Source organism: Medicago truncatula, chromosome 1 (assembly GCF_003473485.1).
Source record: "Medicago truncatula cultivar Jemalong A17 chromosome 1, MtrunA17r5.0-ANR, whole genome shotgun sequence".
Lineage (NCBI taxonomy): Eukaryota > Viridiplantae > Streptophyta > Magnoliopsida > Fabales > Fabaceae > Medicago > Medicago truncatula.
In genome coordinates this window covers 30,349,825-30,371,406 of record NC_053042.1, presented here as the reverse complement: position 1 = coordinate 30,371,406, position 21,582 = coordinate 30,349,825, and the positions used below count along the sequence as shown (strand labels likewise).

General features: G+C 33.3%; 3 protein-coding genes across 4 annotated transcripts; 1 reads left to right on the top strand and 2 right to left on the bottom strand.

Moving 5' to 3' along the window:
• Positions 1-6,420: 6,420 nt before the first annotated feature.
• Positions 6,421-10,240, top strand: LOC25483862 (monodehydroascorbate reductase). Its single transcript, NM_001422403.1, has 10 exons — positions 6,421-6,546; positions 7,010-7,081; positions 7,726-7,777; positions 8,052-8,132; positions 8,308-8,426; positions 8,522-8,741; positions 8,841-8,959; positions 9,050-9,175; positions 9,285-9,425; positions 9,665-10,240. The coding sequence occupies exons 1-10, from the start codon at positions 6,496-6,498 to the stop codon at positions 9,986-9,988; spliced, it is 1,305 nt and encodes a 434-aa protein (NP_001409332.1). The 5' UTR covers positions 6,421-6,495; the 3' UTR covers positions 9,989-10,240.
• Positions 10,241-11,594: 1,354 nt separating this feature from the next.
• On the bottom strand, positions 11,595-14,754 carry LOC25483861 (54S ribosomal protein L19, mitochondrial). Of its 2 annotated transcripts, none has more exons than XM_013612575.3 (3): positions 14,596-14,754; positions 14,453-14,501; positions 11,595-12,359 (listed from the first exon to the last, which is right to left on the bottom strand). In XM_013612575.3, the coding sequence occupies exon 3, from the start codon at positions 12,333-12,335 to the stop codon at positions 11,886-11,888; it is 450 nt and encodes a 149-aa protein (XP_013468029.1). In that variant the 5' UTR covers positions 12,336-12,359; positions 14,453-14,501; positions 14,596-14,754; the 3' UTR covers positions 11,595-11,885. The 2 variants fall into 2 exon arrangements, with proteins under 2 accessions (XP_013468029.1, XP_039683211.1); XM_039827277.1 differs by having other exon boundaries at positions 14,611-14,718.
• A 1,695-nt stretch (positions 14,755-16,449) lies between these two features.
• Positions 16,450-18,398, bottom strand: LOC25483860 (60S acidic ribosomal protein P2-4). Its single transcript, XM_013612574.2, has 3 exons — positions 18,241-18,398; positions 17,530-17,753; positions 16,450-16,707 (listed from the first exon to the last, which is right to left on the bottom strand). Exons 1-3 carry the CDS (start codon positions 18,326-18,328, stop codon positions 16,681-16,683), a joined length of 339 nt encoding a protein of 112 aa, XP_013468028.1. The 5' UTR covers positions 18,329-18,398; the 3' UTR covers positions 16,450-16,680.
• Positions 18,399-21,582: the final 3,184 nt, after the last annotated feature.

Here is a 21,582-nt window from a genome sequence, read left to right as displayed (position 1 = left end):
CATATCATCAATGGATCCTGCCCAGTCACTGTTAGAGAACCCAAACAGCTTATATTCCTTGTTTTTCCTGAACTTGGTGCCAAAGTTGATTGTGCCTTTGATGTATCTAACCACCCTCTTAGCAGCCTTCAAATGAATTTCGCTTGCACAGTGCATGAACCGAGATAAGATACTCACAGCATTCAAGATGTCTGGTCTTGTTGCTATAAGATACATAAGGCACCCAATCAGACTTCTAAAGTAGGCCTCGTCTACTTTTTCAGTTTCATCTTCTTTACTCAACTTCTCCTTTTGATTCATAGGAGTGCTTACTGACTTGCAATCTTCCATACGAAATTTTTTCAGAATTTCCCTTGCATATTTCTTTTGACAAATGAAAACTTCATCTTGACTTTGCTTAATCTCCATTCCGAGAAAAAAAGTCATCAGCCCAAGATCTGTCATCTCAAATACTTTTGTCATTTCCATCTTGAATTCATCAATCAAGGTTGCATTATTTCCAGTGACAAAAAGATCATCAACATAAAGAGATATAACAAGAATATCAACCTCACATTGCTTAATGTAAAGAGTGGATTCTGATAGACTTTTAACAAAGAGAGCTTGCTTCAGTCCATAGAGAGCTTTCTTGAGGAGATAAACCTTGTCTTCTTCCCCTTTCTTCATGAAGCCTTCGGGTTGTTCAACATAGATTTCTTCTTGCAAGAAACCATTTAGAAATGCTGATTTAACATCTAATTGGTACACTTTCCAACCCATTTGTATTGCAACAGCAAGCAATAACCTGATAGTATCTAGCCTGGCAACTGGTGCAAACGTGTCTGAGTAGTCTACTCCAAAAATCTGAGCATAGCCTTTAACCACCAGCCTCGCCTTATGCTTGTTGATGGAGCCATCAACATTTAGCTTGGTTCGAAACACCCACTTCACACCAATGATTTTTCTGTCTTGAGGTCTATCAACAAGTTGCCATGTATTATTTTTCTCTATCATGTGCAGCTCCTCCTTCATTGCAACCATCCATTTTCGATCAAGTTTTGCTTCATTGAAATCAGCAGGCTCACAAACAGCAATGTTGCATCTTTCATAAACATCAGAAAGTAATCTAGTTCCTCTGATTGGAATGTCATCCACCATCTCATTTTTCCAATCTTCTTCACTAGTCTGCCTCTCAACATTTTTAATCTGATTTGAAGCTTGATTTGACACTTTTAAAGTATCCCAGACCCATTCTTCATTTTCCACAAAGTGCACGTCTCTGCTTATGACAATATTTCCCGTTTCTGGTTGAAAAACTTTGTAAGCTTTGGATATTGTGCTATAACCGATGAAGATGCCTTGTACTGCCTTCTTGTCAAGCTTATCACGCTTAACTTGAGGAACATAGGTGAAGCACAAACAACCAAATACTTTAAGAAAGTTTAAAGAAGGTTTGTATCCATACCAAGCTTCAAATGGTGTCTGATTCTTTACTGCAGTTGTGGGAAGCCTGTTTTGAAGAAAAACTGATGTATTTGCCGCTTCAGCCCAGAACTTTTTTGGTAAGTTCTTCTCATGCAACATGCATCTGGTCATCTCCATTATGTATCTATTTCTTCTTTCACTAACTCCATTTTGCTGTGGAGTGTAGGGAGCGGTAAGTTGGTGTTTTATACCTGCTTCTTCGCAAAATGAATTAAATTCTCCAGATGTGTATTCTTTTCCATTATCAGACCTTAGAACTTGAATGTTGCAGCCACTTTCATTTTCCACCAGTTTCTTGAACTTCAAAAACACTCCAGCAACTTCTGACTTGAATTTTAAGAAAAAAATCCAGCAAAATCTTGTAAAATCATCGATGAAGACAATATAGTAAAGGCTACTGTTGAGAGACGGTGTTCTATGTGGTCCACATAAATCAGTATGAATTAACTGAAGCTTTTGTGTTGCTCTCCAAGCTGATTTTGGAAATGATTGTCTGTGTTGCTTTCCATATTGACATGCTTGGCAGTGAGGAAGAGTATCTTCTAACATAGGTAAATCCCTCACTAATTTCTTTGATTGAAGCAGTAGTAATCCTTGATGGTGATAATGACCAAGCCTCTTGTGCCACATCTCTGTGACACTTTCTTTGACAGTAAATGCAGATTGCTTCTCCTCTAATGGATTAAGTGTGAAGCTCTTTCCCCTCATCTTGACCTTGAACATCTCTTGGCCAGAAGCATCTTTTATCAGGCAGTGTTTGTCTTCAAAGTGTACCTTGAAACCTTTCTCTAACAATTGACCAACACTTATCAAATTTTGGTCAATTTCTGGAACATAGAGAACATCAGAGATAAGTTTTGTACCCGAACAACTTACAATTGCAATGGTGCCTTTTCCCTTTACAGCAATATTTTGTCCATTGCCAATTCTGACTTTTGAGGTCTTTGAACTCCTTAATTCCTTGAAAATTTCTTTGTCATATGTCATATGATTAGTGCAGCCACTATCAATTAACCAACTGTCACTTGAATCACTGCCTGAAAAGCAAGTAGCAACAAATAGTCGGTCCTCCTCATCCTCCTCCTCTTGATCAGCAACTTGAGCATCTGCTTCTTGCTCCTTAAATTCAGTTCTGCAAATTACAGCTTCATGACCAATTTGGTTACACTTGCTGCATTTTGCATTAGGTCGCCTCCAACATCTAAAAGGAGGATGACCCATTTTGTTACAGTGTTGGCATGGAGGATAATTACCCTTTGAACTTACGATCTTGTTCTTATTGTTGCTTGTTGTAGCATCATCACTTGCACTAAAATTCTTCTTGTTCTTTTTCTTCCACATTTTCTCTCTGTCTTGATACTTGACTGAAAGTGCTCCTTCAACAACTCCTTCTTGCCTCATGGCCCTTCGTTGCTCTTGTGCTTGCAGGGCATGAATGACTTCTGCCAAAGTGATCTTACAAAGATCCTTTGTGTTCTCCAAAGAGGCTAGAGATGCCTCATACCTTTCAGGCACCGTAACCAAGATTTTTTCTACAATTCTGGAATCAGCAAATCCAGTGCCGAGTAGTCTAACCTTGTTTGCAATAGAAAGTAATTTGTCAGAGTATTCTTTTATTGTCTCTGACTCCTTCATTTTCTGCAACTCAAATTCTCTCATCAGATTCAGCACTTGCATGCTTCGAATTCTCTCATCCCCTGCATATTCTTCCTTCAAATAGTCCCAGATTGCTTTTGGTGTTTTGAGGGTCATGATTCTAGTGAAAACTGTTTCTGAAACACCAGCAAAAAGACATGATTTTGCCTTTGCCTTCTTTGTTTTTTTCTCCTTGTGAAACTTCAACTGAGCCATAGTTGGATTATTTGGCAGCGGAGGAACTTCATAATCCTCTTCTATGGCTTCCCAAACGTCCAAAGCTTCTAGGTAAGCCTCCATTTTGACAGCCCAAATGTCATAGTTGTTCCCATCAAAGAGAGGAGGAGCAACTTTTGAAAAACCTGACTCATCATCCATTTCACAGGCCCCTCAAGAAGAGAGCTTTGATACCAATTTGTTATGATTTTGTAAAGTTGCAGAGGAAAAGATTAAAGGTGGTTGCTAGAACAAGTGGAAGAAGAGTAAATTTCTTATTCAATTCAAACGTACAAATAGAAAAGTACAGAATAGAAAATAACTGCCCACTAATATCATGTTCCTATAAGTTAGGCCACGATAGAATATTAGAATTAAACTGATTGCTGAAAACAAGGAGGAAATAAAACTGAACTAGAAATTAGGAGAACATATTTAAAATATTCAAAATAGAATTAAAATGAACTCAGCAAACGTGGCAGCAGTTCTAAACACAATAGTTAACAGTAATTGCTGCAATTCACATTAGTTTACGGAGAAATTTGCTGCCAACCCCTCATGCTTTTTTTATTCTAGGTTGAGTTGGTGTTGGATTTTAGCAGTACATTATTATAGTGAATTTGTTTTCACATTCATGAATTTGTAGTGAACTAAATGTTTATCACATGCTTTTGACATTTAATCTCCTTAAATCAACTTGGTTGTTTATGAGTTGTTACCAAATGGGAATTTGTGGGACTGGATGCATACCTATAAGTTCCAATTACTTTTCTTTCCAAGAGTATATAACAAGCTATTTATGTTTAGAAATTTATGACCACAAGTTAGAACCTCTCTCTTTTCTGAATTTTCTCTATTTGTAACATGCTCATAGAATTCTTGAGCCAGGACACATAGTTAGGGTTAATATTGTTATAATTTGACTTAGGATCTGTTTGGATTTGCTTATTTGAGATTATATACTAGCATAATAACTTGTGAGATTGTTTGAGAGAGCTTATGTAATCAATTCATGACATGTCCATAACTTTTCATTGTAGCTTATGAAAAAAGTTATTTATAGTTTGTATGAAAACAGCTTTACTATGTCGGATCTTTTGTTATACAATAAATAGCTTACACATAAGTACTTATATGATAAGCGCTTATGTTAAGCGTTCAACTAAGCCACTCCTAATTGCTTGTAGTTTGATTCTGCAAATGGGATTGAAGTATTCCCACTATATCTGGCATTCGTATTTTTTTTCTTATGTGTGTGTTTGTCTGGGATGAATCAAGTTCTTTTTATTGCTTTTTTCTTCTTCTTATGGTTGGTTTTTTCTTCTTAAGGTTGGTTATTGACATTGATTATATTACTGAGATGTGTATTTTAGATAGTGTTCTTGTATGCCCTGTAACTTATAATTACAATGGATCCTATTATAGGATTAGGATTAGAAAACAAAATAAAAATGAGTGACTATTTAAAAAGCATGTAATAAAATAAAGGGTTAATGGTGCTTTACCTCCTGTAATATAGGTTATTTTTTGTTTTCTCCCTGTAAAATATTTTTTTTTATTTACCCCTGTAAATTTTATTTTTTTTGGAATACCCCCTAATAGGTCATAAAAAAACGAAAAAATTCTTAAAAAAAAAAAATAAAGTCGTTTTTTTATGACCTATTAGGGGGTATTCCAAAAAAAAATATTTTACAGGAGGGTAAATCAAAAAAAATATTTTACAAGGGGGAAATTAAAAATGACCTATATTACAGGGGGGGTAAAACACCATTAACCCTAAAATAAAAATGCATTAGTCATTCCAATAGGTATATTCATACATTCAAGTAAGGGTTAATAGTGTTTTACCCCCTGTAATATAGGTCATTTTCGATTTTACCCCTTGTAAAATATATTTTTTGGATTTCGTCCTTGTAATTTGAATATTTTTGGTTTTGGACCTTCATGAATTTTGACTGTACAAAATTGAAGATATAGCATGGGGGGTAAACCGAAATTTGCTCAAATTAACAGGGGGTAAATCGAAATTTGCTCAAATTACAAGGGGATAAACCTAAATTTTCTCAAATTACAGGGGGTGAAATTTTTCATGAAGGTTCAAAACCAAAAAATCTTCATATTACAAGGATGAAATTGAAAAAATTATTTTACAGAGGGAAAACCAAAAATGACCTAAATTACATGAGGTTAAAGCACTATTAACCCTTCAAGTAATTATCAGGAAAAACATAATCAATTTAAAAGATTTTATATATGAGCAAGTTTCAATTAGTCAAATTCAATAGGAACTATAGGAGGGCTTTTAGGTTGCCAGAAAAATGTTGTTTGAGTTTCTAACAGCTCGTTTTACTCACTTTTAAGTCTTTGATTATCTTCTAGATCTAACCATGGGAAGCTCTATTATGCAATATGCTGACTTTCATTGTTGTAATGTTTACCACTTTTATTTTCAATCTTTATTATTTATTCTAAATCTGAATAATAAGCAAGCTAAAGATAAGCAATTGTGTAGGTGTGTGGAGTCGAAGTTAACGTAAAACATTTATTGTTGAATTTCCACTTTTTGCTACAGTGTGGCGAAAGATCCTACCATTGCTTGTGTCGTAAGTAATGTATATATACTGTAGTATTATTTACTAGTGTGTTATAACAAGAAAGATATAATTATAAGATAAAAAGCTAGCCCAAAATCATATACCCTCTTTATATATAGATGTAGAATATATTAATATTATTAATAGATAAAGAATTAAAACTTTGATTTTATTTAGCACAATACTAACTCCATTTATTTGAGGTTAAAAAAAAAAACACTTTAAAAATATAAAAACATAATTTATCAACGTCTTTGAATGAGAATTGTTAAAATAATAAAGAAAACGACTTTGAATGGCAAATTCCCCTAAAACAAAAAAGATTTTGATTGGTAAATATGTGACAGCAATAAATGAATATGGAAAGTGAGTGCGGTGGTGGAAGCAATAACGGAGTTTGCCAGTGTTAAACTGCCACGTCAGTCCGATTCCTTTCACACACACTGTATACATTTCCCAAAATAACCTCCAAAATCCAATATAATGAATGGATCTGGCCAATAACTAATCCAGTTTCATTTCTACTGAACAATCAAACAAACACGTAACCGAATTTGAAGCGATTTTCTTCTCACATCAATCAAAAATGGCGGAACATTCTTTCAAGTACATCATCGTTGGTGGAGGAGTTTCAGCTGTTAGTTTCACTTTTTCCAATCTTCATTCTTGTTTCAATTTTCAGATCGATCTTCATAATTCTACCGTATATTCTTGTCAATTTTCAATCTGAGTTAAGCGAATTTAGATGATGTTTCTTTAATAATTCTGTGTTAAAGGGATTAGAATCGGTTAAAGAGTTGAATTCTACTAATTCCTTGTGAAAACTGTGATGATTAATTAGTATACTTAATTTCTATACTTTGATGTGCTTTGAATTTTAGGAGATTAATTTTGATATACAATAAGTGTAAAACTTTAGACACTACCTTGGTATGATTTTTAAATAGAAATGATATGATCGATGATTAAATTCAAATATTTGTAATGATGTAGCAATTGTGATTACTTGATGGTGTAAAAAAATCTTTACACATTCTGTGCATATCAATTTTATTATTATTTTTTTGATTGAATAATTGAGGTGTTTTTTGAAATTGTAGGGTTATGCAGCAAGGGAGTTTGTGAACCAGGGAGTTAAGCCTGGGGAGCTTGCAATCATATCCAAAGAAGCTGTATATACTACTTTCTTTATGAACTTCACTTTGCATCATAGTTAAACTGTGTTTTTCATTTCATTTAATTCTTTTATTTTGGTTATACTTTTCTAATGGTGATTGTGGGGCTAAAAATGGTGTTCATCCATATAAAGTTTTAAATTTTATTTATTACTACTAGTTAAACTGTTGTTTATTTATTTGAATTTTGTTTTATTTTTAGTTTATCTATTAGCAAAAAGCATGCATTTATTCTGTAGGAAAATGTTGTTTGTCTTGAACAACAATTTTGTGAAAACTAATCAACGTCTATGTTTGCTAAACTTCACCTTGTCCTCTTGTGTTTTCCGTCAAACAAGACGTTGAAAGTCTATCTAACTACTCTTTCAAGACTACACCACATTATTTCATGAATTTCATGAGATGTATATTCGTCCCGAGAAATTTAGTGATGGGACATACTAGTCCTTAAAAAATTTGAATTTTTACTCAAGTACTCCCTTACCTATCATTCCCTTGTGATTGACATATTTTGGCAGTTTTAGGAATTGAAGTGTCATATTTTTTTTTCTTTTCAAATTTTGTACCATGTATTTATTGGCTGAGCCTTGTGCAGTTATGGTTTTGCTACAGATTCCCTTACCTATCTTACCTTTGTGCAGGTAGCACCTTATGAACGTCCTGCTCTAAGCAAGGCTTACCTTTTTCCAGAATGTAAGTTTGTATGTTATTATATGTGTTACATTCCCCTTTCCTCCTTTAATTTTCCCCCATTCTGTTATGGGTTAATTAATCTTGAATGCAACAATGTTGTAATATTGTTAATTTGATTGCATTTCTTCAAATTTATTTTTGATTTAAATTTAGTGAAGGCTATGTTATCTTGGGATTGTTATCTTTGATGAATTCTCCATTGAAGTATAAATAGCACCTTGCCTTGCTTGTCACTCTGAATATCTAACTTAATTTTACAATTGGATTTTTGCAGCTCCTGCTAGACTTCCTGGGTTCCATACCTGTGTTGGAAGTGGGGGAGAAAGATTGCTTCCAGAATGGTACAGTGAGAAAGGTGAGTTTGGCTTTTGATCACCCTTATTTTAATTCTTTATTATAATTGGATGGTTTTCAGAATAAATATTGGGTTATTGTGTCAAGTTAAAGGAAGAGATAAGTAAATATAAGAATGGGAATTAGGCGGCAACAGTTATCTAATGTTAAATTGCAAATTGAACCAATGATTGCAGGGGTACAGTTGCATCTTAGTACAGAAATTGTAAAAGCAGACCTTGCTGCAAAATCTCTGACAAGTGCAAAAGGAGAAACATTCAAGTACCAGACTTTGGTTATTGCAACAGGATCAACTGTAAGGCTCCTTGTTGATATTAGAAATGTAACATTCGGTGTTTATATTTCGCATCCTTTTTGCGCATACTAATTACTAGTAATTTTGTTTTGCAGGTTATAAGGTTGACCGATTTTGGTGTAGAAGGAGCTGATGCCAAAAACATTTTTTATTTGAGGGAGGTTGATGATGCCGACAAATTGTACGAGGCAATTAAAGGAAAGAAGAATGCGAAAGCTGTGGTTGTTGGGGGAGGGTACATTGGTCTGGAATTGAGTGCAGTTTTGAGACTCAACAATATTGATGTTACAATGGTCTATCCAGAACCTTGGTGCAGTAAGTGGACATTTATAAATGTTTCTCGTTACACCTCCCACTTATGTGGATTTGTGTGCACTCAATTTTTAAACTACTATTTTTAAACCATTGTTGCAGTGCCAAGACTTTTTACTGCTGAAATAGCTGCATTCTATGAGGGATATTATGCAAATAAGGGTGTCACTATCATTAAAGGAACTGTTGCTACTGGATTCACCTCTAATTCCGATGGAGAGGTATGGCTGCATGAGATCTCGGAATACTGTCATGTGGTGGCGTTTTAAAGTTCCTAATCATATTTAGCTTGACTTTCATCCATCTGTCAGGTAAAAGAAGTCAAACTAAAGGATGGAAGGGTACTGGAAGCAGATATTGTTGTTGTTGGTGTTGGAGGAAGGCCTCAAATATCCCTATTTAAAGGGCAGGTTGAAGAGGAGAAGGGTGGAATCAAGGTTAGTGATACCATATCCAGAGGCTAGTGTCAAGCGTTAAAAAAGTCTTTTAAGTTGTGATTAATAAATTTTTATATCAATATCATTGATACATTTGTTGTGGTTGTAGACTGATTCCTTCTTCAAAACAAATGTTTCCAATGTATATGCTGTTGGTGATGTTGCTACGTTCCCTTTGAAATTGTACAATGAGGTGAGAAGAGTTGAACATGTTGATCATGCTCGCAAGTCAGCTGAGCAGGCTGCGAAGGTAATCAACTTCCCTACATATTTATGCTTCTCCAGTTATGCACAAAACACATGTATTCTTTTCCCCGGCATGATCCCTATATCCCAACACGCGGTTTTGAAATCATTTTGGTTCCTTAGTTCTACATAACAAAACATGCACAAACTTTTTTTCTGGTCCTCCATATGGAAGTGTCTTATTAAGAGTCATGCTTGCCAGTGCTGTTCATTTTTTGTTAACTTTTTTTCTTCTTCATGCAGGCCATCATTGCAGCAGAGGCAGGAAAAACAGTTGAAGAGTATGATTACCTTCCATACTTCTATTCCCGCTCATTTGATCTGTCTTGGCAATTCTACGGCGACAATGTTGGTGAGACAGTGCTATTTGGAGACAACAATCCTGCATCATCAAAGCCTAATTTTGGAACATACTGGATTAAAGACGGGAAAGTTGTTGGTGCCTTTTTGGAGGGCGGAACTCCTGATGAAAACAAAGCTATTGCCAAAGTTGCAAGAGCATTGCCTGCAGTGGAGGATGTGAATCAACTTGCAAAGGAAGGCATTTCTTTTGCCAGTAAAATTTAATGATATTTTGGGAAGGACAAGTTGCTTGGTGATTGCACAAAATATATCTGTACTGGCTTCATTTTACTCTAGGTTATATCTTAGGGAACTTATATTGTGCTTATTTGTTTTATATATCATTGTGTGGCACCTGCTTCAGAGTGTCTTCTACTCAATAACTCTTGTAATTTTTGTTTGTTATGTTTTACAGACTTGATATGAGCAAGCCAAAAACCAAATAATAAAACTCCTTGCAAATAAGATCTTTTCGGCATTTAGTTTGCATATTGTTTTTCAATTTTGCGTGACTTCTTTTTATAGTTTGCCCTACCAGTTGCGACTAATTTTCATCGAAGTCTTTGACTTTGTTTTTTAGAAATGATATTTGTAGCGCGATGGGTTATAGTGAACAGATAACAAAACATGTGATTGGCTGTTTCATAGCACATTCCCTCCTGATTTCTGCCAAACCCTGAGGTTTAATTTTTTTCTACTGGACATGGAAACATTCATGATGTTCGCCAGGGACCTACTTTGCTATATATAACACTTCTCCTGAGATTTCACTTTTCATTTTGCATCTCCTTTCTTTTATGATAAGATTCTGTCTCCACTAACAATTAGTCTCAGATGTATTTTTTTTTATTTTTGAAGGTCTCTTAAAATAGTGCAAAATCTCATAAAGTGTGAGAACCTAATGTAGCCAAGTTTAGGATAAATTCTTTCTGCGATTTCTTCTTACTTAACTCTTTACTTTTAATTCTCACAGATCACACATAACACATTGCTTACTTATTGAGCTAAATTGAAGTTTTTTTAACAGATAAACGTTCTCATCAAATAGAAAGTTAACTAATTTTTTTTTATAAAGTATACACTTGAAATCAATTTTTTTAATTGCATGTTTTCAAATCTTCCACTTCAAATGTATCACATAATATTAAAATTATCATGTGGATGAAAATATCATACAAAATGGAGTCGAGACCTTGGCATAAGGGCGTACTTTAAAATGGTATACTTTAAAAGTTGGACAATCCTTGCTCACCAAACTATTTCTTACCGGAGATAGTACACTTATATAGTGGCATTGTTCTTCTTTGACTGGTTATGTTCTTAGAGTCTACTTTGCCGAGTAAGAACTATTGGTACTGCTTGCATATGAAGATAGTGGAGTAGATTACATTGTATAACCATTGCATTGTTGATAATGTGGCATTGTATTAGTTTGAATTTTTGTCCCCCAGTAGGGCATTCTTAAATAAGTTCATGACATTATGAGAATTTTAAAAAGATCCATGACTCAACCAAATTTTACTCATGCTAGTCCTTCAAATAATGTCAGACTAATTTGATAGTAAGTAGATAATCTTAAAGGACCAAATTGATAGTAAATGGTTAAATATAGGGACCAACTTGACAGTTTAATAGAGTCGAGGACCTTTTTAAAATACCCATAATCTCAAGAACTTTATTTGAGATTATCCTACAAAGTCAGGGACTAATTTTAGAGTTTGCTCTTCATTTTTTATAAATGAACATTTATATGAATTTGTGAGAAGCATAAGAAATGCAACAACTTAAACTTAAATTCCAATATTTCACTTGTCAAATAGGACGTTGAAAATGGAAAATGGAACACATTCAGCTAGACTAATATAGAACATAAATGTCACTAATATGTCAAATTGTAACTTGTGACTAGTAAATTCTATCAGTTAAATGACAATTAAGATTATTTATATCCATACCAGGACATCAATTTCTTCCACTAAACTTGTATTGAACAAAAAAAAAAACAAGCACAGAACCATTTTGTGAGTGGCCAAGTAGAGAATTGAAACATAACAGAATAAACAACAATTAACCGAAGTTATTCAATACTTTCAAGAGCAAAGGTTGAATTCCTTTGATCAATTCATTCAAGATCTTTGACAATTTTGATTCCCATGCTTCTAGCTGTACCAATAATGGATTTAGAAATGGACTCAAGTGGCATACCCTGCAAGTAAGGATCAGACTGTTTCACCTTAGCGATCTCATACACGTGCCGAAGTGACAGTGAGGTGGCGGTCACGTGACCGGGCCGGGTACTTCCCAATTCGATACCCGCGGCTTTCTTCAGGTACCACGAGACGGAAGGAGATTTCACAGTGAACTCAAAGGTGTTGTCCTTGTAAGCTGTTATTGTAACAGCCATTGGTGTATCAGGCTTGAATTTCTGAGTCCGTGCGTTGAAGTCTTTGCAGAAAGCCATAAGGTTCAGTCGGTACTGACCTAGCGCAGGTCCCACAGGAGGCGCCGGACGTGCTCCTCCAGCTGGAACTCTCAACCGAATTGTCGCCGCTACCACTTTCGGAACGCTCATCGTTGATGGCTGGAAGTGGCGGTGCTGCGATAAATAAGAAATTGTTCTTAAAATAGACCCAAAAAAATTTATCATACCAATACAAGATTACAAGATCATATACTACTATCATAATCTAGAATTTCAACATCCTCATTGGAGGTCAAAACAAGGTAAAGATTATCTGCCAAACAAAACATGAAAGTTTCACAACACATTTGAAAATTTAAAGCAAATCCACTCTAGTTTTTGAAAATATCGTAACACTTCTAAAAATCTCTGTTTACTAATTTCCAACAGCCTTTCATCTTGTCCTTTTGAAAAGTGCCATTAAAAAATTTAAGCCAACTCTTTTGTTATGTGACATATGTTGTTGATGTATAAGATCCATGGACTTTGTTTCCCTGATTTAGCTGATGCAAGAATACATCAACAAGGACATTGTCCATCTCCTGAGTCCCAATTTCTTTTTTAGGGCAGGCATTTTTCAGCCAATGAGAACAAAAATATGAAGGATTAAATCAACAAAAATATACCATGACAAATTCATATCAACTAGCAGATTAGCAAATCCAAATTCATATTAGTTTGTACATTTCTAAATACACTTACTTTTAAATAAACTCACACTATAAACATTATCTTCAACTATTCATATAATCAAATGAGTTTAAATCTAGTTTCATATGAAGAAAAAAAGTTGATTCTGCAGTAAAACCACACCAGTGTTAACTTAGCAGGATAAATAAATTTCATTCTATATACCTAATAGGAAACAATTTTTCTAACATCAATATGAATGCATATATAGTTATATACCTAATAGACTTGTAAAGTTGAGTTGAGGAATCTAGTAAATCCATCTAAATCAATCATGGGCCAACATAACACTTTTTATGCTTTAGATGATATATATGCCTTTAGTCTTCTCTTTATTGAAGATCATGAATCACCATTACTCCAGAACCTATCTTTTTATTCTAGCATATTTACTAATTAACAAGTAAACGCATAAAAGTAACGGTAACCTAAACAAAGGTATCATGACAAGTGAAAGCTTAATAAAGGTTTTCTCTGGGAACACAAAATGGAATATGCAGAGTAATGAAAATTTGAAAAGGGATTGAATCACAAAGGTCAAATTCAAACTAGAAAACTAAACAACAACAATAATACCTATAAAACATACAAAAGTAACAAAACCCTTCAAGAAAAGAGTAAAAACAAAACAAAAACTAGATAGCATAAAGCCGAATTTAACTCAAATTTGAAATGGAAATAGCAAATGCAAGCAACGAGTAATAATCTTCAACGGTTATGACAAGTACTACATGGTAATAGGAAAGAATGACCACGAAAAGCATGTGGCTAGTTTTTAGTCCATAACATAACATAGGTACAATCACAGTCCATGCTACTCTTCTAGTTCTATATGGTGAGAGAAAGTTGGTAGCTTTGGAATAATGCATTATATAGTGTCTAAAATGCAAGAACACTCATCATATGGAACTTTATTCTAGATCAATTCTGGCAAATAAAAATGCAAGAACACCTTTGTAGCACCGATAATTCTTGTTTAAAGCGTGTTTGGTGTCCAACATGTGTCCTTATCCAACACAACACATGTGATTAAATTCAATTCGGTCATTTTTCTATTCAAATTACCACTGGTATCGACGTGTTAGTGTCGTGTACGGTGTTTGTCCTTCATAGCCTCATAAGCAAAAACACTCTCACAAATCACAACTTCAACTAGACTAAGCAAGCAAAGGAAAATATATGACAACATTTATGCAGCTATATTGAATACAGTCATTATTTATGAAGCACTAACAGAGACACCGGACACGACACTGACTCGATGACACCACTACTAATTTTATTTTTTTTAAAATGACATAATTGAATGTAATCACAAGTGTCAGTGTCGTGTCCGTATTGAACATGGGACTTGTCTTTGATCAGAAGAGTTGGTGCTACGGAGGTCGTTATACAATATAATACGCTCATTCTATAGCAATCAAAATCAGTTGAGGCGAAGAAGAATAAAAACAGCTTCTTTAAACACAGAAATTTTTACCATTGCATAAAAAATAACCAAAGAAGTACATATTAGAAAGAAACAGAAAATGACGAACCTGCAAAGAGTTTCGCTAATCTGGAAGATTTCAAGCAAGCTTTGTTAACCTAATAGCAACAAAATTGAAAATGAATTAATCAATTTCAACGAAAAATGGAACAAATAAAATGAAGAAGAAGAAAAAGAAGATGAATGATGAACCTGGAGAAATCATACAGAGAGAGAAATCGAAACAGTGGAAGCGTTGAGAAAGAGAGTGTGTGCCGAGTGGTAGAGAGACTGAAACTAGGGTTTCGTCAATTTTGCAATTACAAAATTATGTTCAGGTTAAAATTGTAAATGCATGTGTATAAAACTTCATTTTTTACAAGACTCCTTCCAAAATGTTCATTTTATCCCCTATGAATTTTATAATCTAAAATGTGTCTTATTAAAGTTTCAAATTATAGAATTTAAATATGTTAAAATCAACATTTTAAAGGACGTGCGAAAGAAAAGAAGAATGTCATCGAAAATCCTCTTTTAAAATGTGTTTTGTTTACACATTTGTACGTCTCAGAAAGTTTAATGAATCATTTTGATTTAGGTCTTAATTAAAAATTGACTATATCATTTAGTTGTGTTATTTATTTTTATTTTTTTAAGAAATCATTGAGTTGTATTATTTAACATTTAAAGAATACACATACCTCTTCAAATGATAAAATTTGGAAAATACATATCATTGAGTTGTGTTATTTATCCTTAGTATATGATTCATTTATTAAGACAGTTTGTTAGTTTTTTCTATTTGCAAGAAAAAAAAAACAATTTTAAAAGATTTCACATGTTTCACTGTTTGATACAAATTTAAAAAATAAAAAAAATCAATCTAAGAAAAGAAATTCCAGTAACTTCATCAAATGAGAAGTTGAGTAACATGTCATCTCTTAAAAATTAATTTTTGTATCTGTAACTTGCTTTTTTGTTACTAAAAAATTACTTTTTTGTTTTAAAGAAAAAAAAAACTATTTTTATCATGGTAAATAAACACAAAAAACTACCTATAAAAAGAAAAAAGTTAATTTATAAATTACTAAACGTTAAAATCACTTTTAATACATAATCCATTTTTTTTATGTCCAGATATATAATCATGTCCTTTTTTTTTTTACTAATCTCTCTTCCCCTCTCTCTTTAAAAGTATACGACAACGTAATCGTCGATCTTGCACCTAGTTAGTTATGTGATCCCAAAATTATAAACTACCGTGATTTCATTCGTGAGTTTGGTATGGCCATGGCACATGTGAAATCACGATAGAGCGAACAGGCAAGGTGTTTTTCCATTCAATAGAAATAAATTTCCATTTCTATAGATACATTCTTTTGTATATACATTATTTTATATTAGATACATGCATACGAATTTTGTATTATAAATTATTATTTTCTGCTTGGTAGCTGGTGAACTAATAGCCAATAGCAAATATGTTAAGAGGATTGTAACCAAAAAATATATGTCAAGAGGATTAAATTTGTAGTAGATAATTCAAGTGAATCTAATGGCATTTCGTCCACTGATGGATGAAGAAGTGGGACTAGATTATTTGATTCATGTAGCCGACCACTACTGTGTTTGAATGAGATTCTAGAGATCTAACTGCGCTACTGAGCACATCATTCAATTTCTCTCCAGACATTAATAACGGTCAACATGTTACAGGATAACAGAGGTCACTCATGTCAAGCAGTGGAGCGAACCTAATGCCTAGAAGAAGATAAATCGCAAAAAGCCGTCAATATTGCAAATACAATGGTAAGACGATTGAAGGATATGTTACTAAGGTGGGGCAATTGTTGTGACTTGCTACATGTTGAAATGTAGGGACTGTTACTAGGCTTGGAGCTTATCTAATTCTTGAATGACTCTCAAATCTTGATAAATATGGTGAGGTTGGGAAGGCAGCATAATGCTTATGCAGTACAAGCATTGGTTTGTAGAATGCTCACGTTGACAAAGGCAACGGGCATAGCATCGAACTACATTAAAAACTATGATAGATGAAAATTTTAATTAGATGGATCTATCAATTTCTATTGCTTTAGCACTTCAAATAAGAAACAAAATGTCTGGTGAAAAAGTAAGACAAGAAATAAACTACTCTGTCATAACCAAAATATAACATTAACATTAAGAAACTAAAATACCAAACTGAATCCATCCAACTTAGTTTTTAATCATTGAAATGAAATCACACTCCATTATCTATCAAACAAAACTTCGACAAACTCAGCATCTGTAGACTTAATCAAAAAGACTGAAACCCATATCCTGCATCACAAGAAAAAAGTTGAAGATAAAACAATCAGAAATATTTCAGATTAAATAAATTACATACACACTTAGAATTTGCACAAAAATCTCAAGCCAAGACAGTATACATAACTACTCAAAATTATTGAAAAACAAATAGCGAAGTGCATCAATCATATTATGAGTGATTCTTTGCAGACAATGGCGGATAGTGTAGTGTGGCAGCCAACCCAAAAAACATTATTGTAGCATAGCAGGGCATGGTACGACCACCACATCAAAGTTTAGCAAAACAATACAAAACATACATACCATAATACCATACACATAATCACATAAAAGATCTCAAAAGTAGAAGAATAACCAAAATTAAAGACATATTCCATAGCTATTAATCACAGTTCATACGATCCATTTTCAAAACCAATAAAAAGAAAAAAGTTTTAGGGTAAATTGACTAAAAAGATTGGTTGGAACCACTACAAGAGTAGTGTTGAGGGCATACTTGATTCTTTACAGTAACTCAGCATATATATAAACCGCAATGTAGCCGCTATAGCTGGTACTAAAACCGTAATGCAACCGGGTTTTGAATAAAGCCTAGTGGCCGCTAAATTATGCGACACTGCTACATCGGCTGCTATTGACTACAGGGGATTGAACAAAGCTGAACTAACTACAAATCAAGAACCTTTTCCAGTATAAAACACATAAATCTAATTAAACTAGGCTTGCCAACCAAATGCAAGTTTAAACCCATTTATAGGACATACATATAACAACATAACTAGAATAGCTAAATGATAAAAGAAGCAATATGAACCCAGAAAAAGAACTTACGTCATCAGATTCTTCTTTCTCCTCTACCTTCTCCTCTTTCTTTGCCTCAGCAGCTGCAGGAGCAGCACCACCACTCGCAGGTGCAGCAGCAACAGCGACACCACCACCACCAGAAGGAACTGATGCCAACTTTTCCCTACCAGAAGCAATAACCTCAGCTATATCTTTGCCCTTAATTTCAGACAAAAACGACTCAATCCTATTATCTTCTGCGTCTGCTCCAACTGTACATAATAATAAAATAAAAAACAATTTCCCTGTCAGATATGCTTCAAATCAACGAGTTCAAAGTCATGTCAGATCAGTGGTGAGCTCTGTAGCACACCGGCACTTCTAATCAAAGGTGTTTCCGGTGTCCAACACATGTGAATGTCGGACACCGACACAACTGACACATGTGAAATACATTCAGTTATGTCATTTTCTTAAATAATTATCGATGTCAAAGTGTTTTGCTTCGTGTATGAGTTAGTGAGAGTTTGATTTTGTAACCTTAAATACATTTGTTGTAAATAATTTCACAAATAAAGAACCCTAATTTATGTTACTGCATAAAAATTTAAAGAAACCCATTTATCAAATTCCATAAATTATTAAAATTTAATTGACACAAACATAACTACAATAACAATATCTTTATACACAAAAATAATAAGCTAAAAACATTCAACATAAATAACGAAAAAAACAAAAACAAGTGACGAAACGAACCGGATCCGAGGATGTCCTTGATGGTTTTGGCGGAGGGGGTGTTGTCGCCACCAAGAACAGCAAGCAAATAGGCAGCAACAACCTTCATCTTTACGCTGACGGCGTTTTCGAATGAAATGCAAAAGAAATGAAGCAGGGTTTTGTGTAAAATGGATTTTAGGGTTTCATATATTTTTCGATGGATTAAATTATGGGCCTAAAATATGGGTGCCATTTTTTGATTTAGAAATTAAAATTCATAGACTCACTTTTAACACCTCCCATACTTTTGGAAGAACACCACGTTACCTCATTGTTGGACAACAATTTCTTACATGATTTTTGTATTTAAAACTATTATTGTTGTTTTTTGTATTTACCTCTAGTGTTAGAGGTAATCTTATTTGTGGTGCTAACAAGTACTTAATATGATATCTTTTGAGATTCGAATATGTAGTTACAACATTGTGAAAGATTAGACCATCATGATATGATAGTTCAAACTCTCAATAACAAAAATAAATTGTAATTACATGTATAAATTTAACATTAAAAAATGGACTATGTACAAATTATAAAAGTGGTCTATACAAAGAAGTACAAATATATTTTTTATTATGAAACATAGGCAAGCAAAAGTATAACTATAATTAGTTTGGCACTTAACCCTCTACCAAAGACATGCACCATAGTTTAGTAATGTTGTCTGCTTCCTTCACCCAAAGCACTCGAGTCACTTTTTTTTTAATTGAGAAATGTTATGGTTTAAATGGTGTGTCTAAATAACGCAATTCTTTTTCATAATTGTATGGGCTTAAATGTGGTTTGTCTAAGATAATTAGTAGTGTTTGTTCTAAGTTTAATTTAATAGATTTATTTGTAGGAATAACTTTTCTTCTGAATATAATACTGAGAGTTTTTTCCCTCAAAAAAAAATGTTGAGAGTTTTATCCCTTGATATTTTTTTCTTTCACAAAAAAAATCCCTTGATATCTTTTAAAATAATATTTGATTAATATTATATTATTTTCATAAACCTTTATAATAGAGAAGTTTTTTTTTGAAACAGTAAAATATTATTAACCGACAAGCCCGTCAAGAAGCGCTAATAAGCTTGGGTGGAAAAAAAAATACAAACAAAGGGAAATCGGTTGTCATACAAACACCAGCTCAAACAAAACCCCCTTAAAAACCACCCCTAAAGAAAGGAACAACCTAAAAGAGTAATGACGCAGGCATATACATATGACAAACCACATGAATACCCTTACGTCAACACCACAGGTGGCCAAACCAGCACAAAACTAACCACCACCAGCGCTACTGACAAAAGGCAGCTGAACAACAAACCAGTCCTGCCACACAACCCATACCACCCGCACGCAACACTCCACCAAAAACCCAACTGCTCACAGTAAAACAGCAGCAACCTTCACCTCAAAAGTCAAACCGAAGCATCTCAAAACCCCAACACAACACTGCTTCCGTGGAGAGAATACAAACAAAAGGCCAGCAGCAGTAAACTCCAACAACGGCTGCACCAAACAAAAACAACCGCTGCAACCACCTACACATCTATCGCTCTAGACAAAGTCTTGGATTCCAACTCCATTCATAGAAGAAGCAAGACGGAGTACTAGACCTTTCCAACATCCATCTCCAAGACAACACCTTAATATCTTCAATCACATCCTCCGTCACACAATTAATCCCCTTGAAAATCAAGTCATTTCTCTTAGCCCACAAAACCCAAATAGTAGTATGTCACACCAACCAAAGGCCTTTAGTAACTTTATTAGCACTTCCGCCTTCACTCCAACAATCCCAAAGAACAAATAAATTAGGAGGAATTAAAAAACAACAATCAAACCACTTCATCACTCTAGACCAAACCAAACTTGCAACATCACGATGAAATAAAATATGAGTGGCCGATTCTTCCTTCAATAGAGAAGTTAAAAGGTAGTTATACGTAAATTTATTTTCATCTTTTGAACTTTATTCCCACTAATTTTTTGAAATTTTTTTTCTATTCCTTAGAATATTTTATATCCAAAAATAAAATTTAATAAATTTTTTACAAACATAAAATTCATATTTCTATTATTTTATTTCTGAAAATCTAAAAAAATAATTTGAAACAAGCGTACTCATAAGTCCAAATAATTTGAGTTTTTGTATTGATAATATTCCTTGAATTTTTTTTCGTGTATAACAATGAGTTGGTCTTTCAAAAAAAAAAAACAATGAATTGTTTTTTTTTTAAGAAATGAGTTGGTTGACCATTAAGGGATATGTTTATTTTCCAAAGGAAAATTTATTAAAATAAAACAACACAAGTATTGCTATAAATCCAGCCATCGAATTCAAATTCATATCTGATTTGATTCTTTTTAACAACAAATGTTAAGTAATTTGTTGTTAAATTAAATCAGAACCTCCAACTTTTTATCATTTATCTTAAACAAATTGAGCTATCTAATATCTTTCAATTTGAATCATTAGTCATTATAGTCGCACATAAAGAATATCCAATTGAAAAAAAAAATCAACAATTGTTGCAATGGGATCATCGCAATACACCATCATCACTTTATTTTTTTTTGAAATAATAACACCATCACTTGTAAATTTTATTTTTTTTCTCTTCTAAGTTTTTACGAGTTTTCTAAAATACTATAAAAGAAGAAAACATTCATTTCTTTTTTTCTTCTTAATTTTACATTGTGAAGCCATATGTATTACAAAAAGATTGATGAGAGAAACATATAAATTAAAATTTAAAAAAAAAAATTTGAAATAGAGAAAAATGCTAAATGAACTTAATAAATAATTGATTAATTTCCTCTTATCAGTGTATCAATCTGGTAATATGTACGAGACATCGCTCCTCTTCCTCTTGATTGAGCCAAAAATGCTTGAGCATCCTTCCAATTATTTTGATTCAATATTTAGCACATAAAAATAAACAAAATTCTACAACTATTACGTCTCCAATGATAATGTAATTTGATAATTAGTTTAGTGTACTTATTTAGCTGGGAATCTTATCCAATAGTACATATTAAATTCTAACCAACAATATCAAAGTACAATTTTGCTTCCAAACTGAATTATTGAGGCAAATACTGGCATCATATCAAATACTATTCTACTTTATTGTCATATCCATCCAAAACTCGAGCAGCGACATATCAAAAGAAACAAAAGTAAAAGAACCTTGAAAGGGATACACATCTTTTTCTTAATTTCTTTCCTTTTCAAAGACTTTGATTTGATTAAATATGTGTTTGTGTACTAAATTTGATTTATAATATATTATTTTTTATAAAATTGATTATAATTAAAAATGAATAAAATGTA

Bases quoted from the DNA above. Each gene is read 5' to 3' on its own strand.
- LOC25483862 (NM_001422403.1), top strand. From the start codon at position 6,496: ATGGCGGAACATTCTTTCAAGTACATCATCGTTGGTGGAGGAGTTTCA. The intron at 8,133-8,307 runs GTGAGTTTGGCT...CAATGATTGCAG, and splicing joins AGAATGGTACAGTGAGAAAG to GGGTACAGTTGCATCTTAGT. The intron at 9,176-9,284 runs GTTAGTGATACC...TTGTGGTTGTAG, and splicing joins AGGAGAAGGGTGGAATCAAG to ACTGATTCCTTCTTCAAAAC.
- LOC25483861 (XM_013612575.3), bottom strand. From the start codon at position 12,335: ATGAGCGTTCCGAAAGTGGTAGCGGCGACAATTCGGTTGAGAGTTCCA.
- LOC25483860 (XM_013612574.2), bottom strand. From the start codon at position 18,328: ATGAAGGTTGTTGCTGCCTATTTGCTTGCTGTTCTTGGTGGCGACAAC. The intron at 17,754-18,240 runs GTTCGTTTCGTC...TATTATGTACAG, and splicing joins CAAGGACATCCTCGGATCCG to TTGGAGCAGACGCAGAAGAT. The intron at 16,708-17,529 runs GTAAGTTCTTTT...CTTGTGATGCAG, and splicing joins AGAAAGAAGAATCTGATGAC to GATATGGGTTTCAGTCTTTT.